Genomic DNA, 4,245 nt, shown 5'->3' on the forward strand with positions numbered 1-4,245 from the left:
TTCCCTTCCCTTCCCTTCCCTTCCCTTCCCTTCCCTTTCCTTTCCTTTCCTTTCCTTTCCTTTCCTTTCCTTTCCTTTCCTTTCCTTTCCTTTTTCCCTTTCCCTCCCCTCCCCTCCCCTCCCCTTCCCTTTCCTTTCTGATGTGTTAACAAAAACTGCCATGCATATTCCCCTGTTTTCCTAACAACAATCCCCCAAGGAAGCGCTTTAATAGATGGTCGGAATCTACTCTTTGCACACACAGTCATTAGAAACTGTAAGGATGATACTGCTGTCTGCAGTTCCTCAAGTGCTTATTACACGACAGCAGATACTGCTCACTGCTGCTTCCTGTGGTCACCATGGCTTACTGTACCTTACCACTATCCCCACCATACAGATGAGGAAGCCGAGGCTCAGAGAGGGTCTTTACTCTCCCAAAGCATAGCCTGTAAGTAGTGGTGCTAGAATTTTACTTGGCGTGTGTTTGGTTTGGAGCCTTTTGCATGAACTGCTACCCAAACTGCCACCATGGACAGATCCTTCCTATCAGAGGGACAAGAATGGAAATACTGTGAATTAAACATGTCTCCTACACAATGGGAGTGCTTAAGAGTTAATAGTAAGCATATTTTACTTTGTAAAGGGAGGACAAGAATGAGTACTTGCTGTAACTAATGGCTAGGAGAGCATATCTCCCTGGAACTGGGCAGGAGCTCCCATCACTCTACACTCAGTTGCTTGGGATCAGTTACATCATTGAAGTTTCCACTAAAAACATGCAAAACTAACAAAAAAGATAGGACAGGGCCATATAAATACATACCATGTTCTAGTCTTTCATAGTCTGAATCCAGGAGAAATGTTTTAAAGCGATTAGACACATAATGGAAAGCCAAGAACTTTAGGTAATAGAGATTGAATTCAAACTCAGTTGGATACTGGTTGTGAACCTGAAATATACAAACAAAGAGTGAGAATCCAACAGAAGAGTAAAAGCCATGCCACGGAGTGCTTAGCTGAAGTATGCAGGAGACCTCTGGTCATCATCTGACAAATGCTGAACCCCCACCACTACAGAGATGAGAGGGGGCAGGGTTTTTGAGTCCCTCCATGTATGACAATAGACTAGGGCTTCTTATGTAATTTCTACAACATTACAAGACAGGCCTTGTTGTTCTCAATTTATATGTAACACCATTCAACAGAAACTTTTAGGCCCAAATTTGAATACTATGTTGTTTAGCTCCATTCACAACATTATAATGTGCCAAAAAAATTGCCAAATATAAATTAACACAGCATGTGGCTTTTTTTGTGTGGCAAACAGTGTAAAAACAAAAACGAATGGACTCATGAGACTGTATGAGCCAGAGGTCTGGATGCTTTATGTTACACAGTGTCCTCTAGATATTCAGGAAAAATGAACTATGAATAAGGTCGCTTGAATGAGACCAGCTGAGACCACCAGCGGATAAGCTCCAGCAGACAGGAACTCCACACACTGGACCCCTGGATGCAGAGGTACAGGAGTGCAGTGGCTGCTGGGAGTGGGGGGCAGTCTCATCCAGGGAGGAGCTCTTCCACAGGCTGTCGGGTCCCAAGGTGTCAGCCCTTGACATGCATATATATATATATATATATATATACAAAGTTAGAGGAACACAGTAAGCTATACATATACATGTATGCACACACACACACACACACACACACACACACATACGTGTATATGTGTAACAGTAAGAGATCATGAGCCTGGGAGGGAAAGACAAGGTAGGAGTTGGAGGGGAGGGGTGGGGAAGGGAATGGAATGGAGATGCAGTGTTTATGTATGAAGCTATCAAAAACACCTATTGAAAATAACCACTTGAAAAGTTTATTATCTGGTTAGACACCTAGTTTTCTGTGATACTCTCTCTTCTCTCTCTCTCTTTCACACACACACAGAGGATACTTTCTTTTCTTTTCTTTTTTTTTGTTTGGTGTTTTGAGACAGGGTTTCTCTGTGTAGCCCTGGCTGTCCTGGGACTCACTCTGTAGACCAGGCTGGCCTCGAACTCAGAAATCCGCCTGCCTCTGCCTCCCGAGTGCTGGGATTAAAGGCGTGCGCCACCACGCCCGGCAGAGGATACTTTCTTACTGATTATTCTGATTGAACTAAATTTTTACCTTATTAAGTAATGCTAAATAAAAGCATCTGAAGTACACACAGTGGGCCTGCATATAACGGCGCCTCTTTCTTGACATGTCCAAATCCTGGGGAGTGTAGCCCTTAGAACTGAATCCATCTGTAGAATGGATTTTCCCATTAATGAAAATACAGGAATTAGACCCTACGGGTTTCCTGTGATTATAGTATAAAAGCAACTAATTAGAAAGCCTAAGAAGAGTTGGGCAGTTTACAGTTATAACTAAATAAAACTCAAACCAGACACATTATTTTATAGCATTATCAGTGTACATTAAAATAAGTTCCTCTGGCCTGGTTTGGAGGTGCACGTCTTTAATCCCAGAACTCTGGAGGTAGAGGCGGGTGGATCTCTTGGAAGTTCCTGGCTAGTCAGGGCTACATAGTGAGACCCCACCTTTTAAAAAAATTCTATTATTTTAATCATATGTATGTCTGTGTGTTTGGGAGGGTATTACACAGGAAAGCAAGTGTCCACAGAGGTCAGAGGGATGTGATCCCCTGGAGCTGGGGTTAGCAGTGAGCCACCGGATGTGGGTTTTGGGAGTAGAAGCCAGGTCCTCAGGAAGAGCAGTAAGTGCTCTTAACCACTGAGCTCCCTCTCCAGCCTGAGACCTTGTCTTAAGAAAATAAGATATTAGATTTAGTAATACTTCCCTCATTTCTGTAATGGAAAATAAAATGTCCGCTCTTGCTTTGTTAGGTGCCTGCCGACTATGTTGTAATAACAGTAATTCTCATTCAAATGCTTGCCCCTCTCCTTTTTTTTTTTTTTTTTTTCTTCTTTTTCTTTTTTAGTAGACAGGGCCTCAGTTTGTAGCTCTGGCTGTCCCAGTCACTATGTAGAACATATCTAACTCATAGATCCACCTGCCTCTGGCTCTTGACTATGAGATGGAGGTGTGTACCACCATGCGTGGCCTCTGTTTCCTCTACTGGTGGTGCCTGCAATTGAATGCAGGGCCCTGCACATAGTGGGCAGGCATGGGACCATGGAGCTACAGCCAGCTCTGCAGCCAGCTCTTCTGGTTCCTCTCTCAGGCAGCATTCAGACTTGAGGCTTCCTCCCTGACCTGTCCTCTGATGTCACACAAAGCTTTCTAACTCAAGATTCTGGATGGAATTAGTGTACATGCCGGGCCCTGGTGATTCATAGAGTTGTGTAGCCAGTGAAGAGGATGAGCTGAGGATGGACCCTGCTTCCTGAATCTTGGGAAGGCAGAAACTGCAGTATGCTCAGATGGAGTAGCCTACAAGGACAAACTATTCCAGCAAAAATGGGAACAAACATTAGTAGTCATACGCCACCCCAAGTCACCATTTCCAGAGGAAGAAAGGTCCAGTTCTCTATTAGAGAATTACTCCACAGAAATGCTTGAGGGCTATTTTAACACTTCTCTCAATGACTATTCTCTTTAGAACCCACCTGTGTCACACACACACCTGTGTGAAGTCTTTCCTAACTATTCTGATACTTAATATGCTGAAGAATAGAACTCTGAAAACTCCCCAAGAAGCCACTGACTTGCTCCTTGTTACTACAAATGGAGTTGCAGGCATCAGAGCTTTCTAAGGAGAGACTGAGTCTTATTTCAGTTATTGATATGGATGGAATCTAAGCACAATAATCTGATAATAATCCATGTTGCTTCGTTATCCGTTCATTCTCTTATTACAGACAGTATCTCACTGTGTCAATACGCCACAACTTACTTATTCACCTGTTGACAGATAGGGAGCCTTTCCATGTTTTTGGCTATTGTATATAAAGAAGTTACGAAGGTGTATGTTGCAAATGTGTGCGTAGACTGAAACTTTCATCTCTCTTGTAAACTGCTGAGAATGAAATGACTGAGTCAAAGATGTGCACTGGTGGTTGGTTACTGGTATCAGCTATCATGATGTTCATTTCTAATATGGGTAATCAATTAATCCCCCACTTCTTTGCCCTGTGGTAAGCCTAGCTAGGGGTTCATCAATTTTTATTGATCTTGAAGAGCATCTTTGGGCTTCATCAATTTTATTTATTTATTTATTTATAATGTTAGATATTTTCTTTATTTACATTTCAAATG

At 42.6% G+C, this 4,245-nt stretch overlaps 1 protein-coding gene across 1 annotated transcript in view; it reads right to left on the reverse strand.

Moving 5' to 3' along the window:
* Positions 1 to 4,245, reverse strand: part of Sbf2 (SET binding factor 2) — a 292,547-nt gene that overhangs the window by 11,923 nt on the left and 276,379 nt on the right. The window contains exon 34 of the mRNA XM_029535769.1: positions 806 to 932. Coding sequence (XP_029391629.1) covers positions 806 to 932 — 127 coding nt within the window. The remainder of the gene's footprint in view (positions 1 to 805; positions 933 to 4,245) is intronic.

This window comes from Mus pahari, chromosome 1, assembly GCF_900095145.1.
Source record: "Mus pahari chromosome 1, PAHARI_EIJ_v1.1, whole genome shotgun sequence".
NCBI classification, from domain to species: Eukaryota; Metazoa; Chordata; class Mammalia; order Rodentia; family Muridae; genus Mus; species Mus pahari.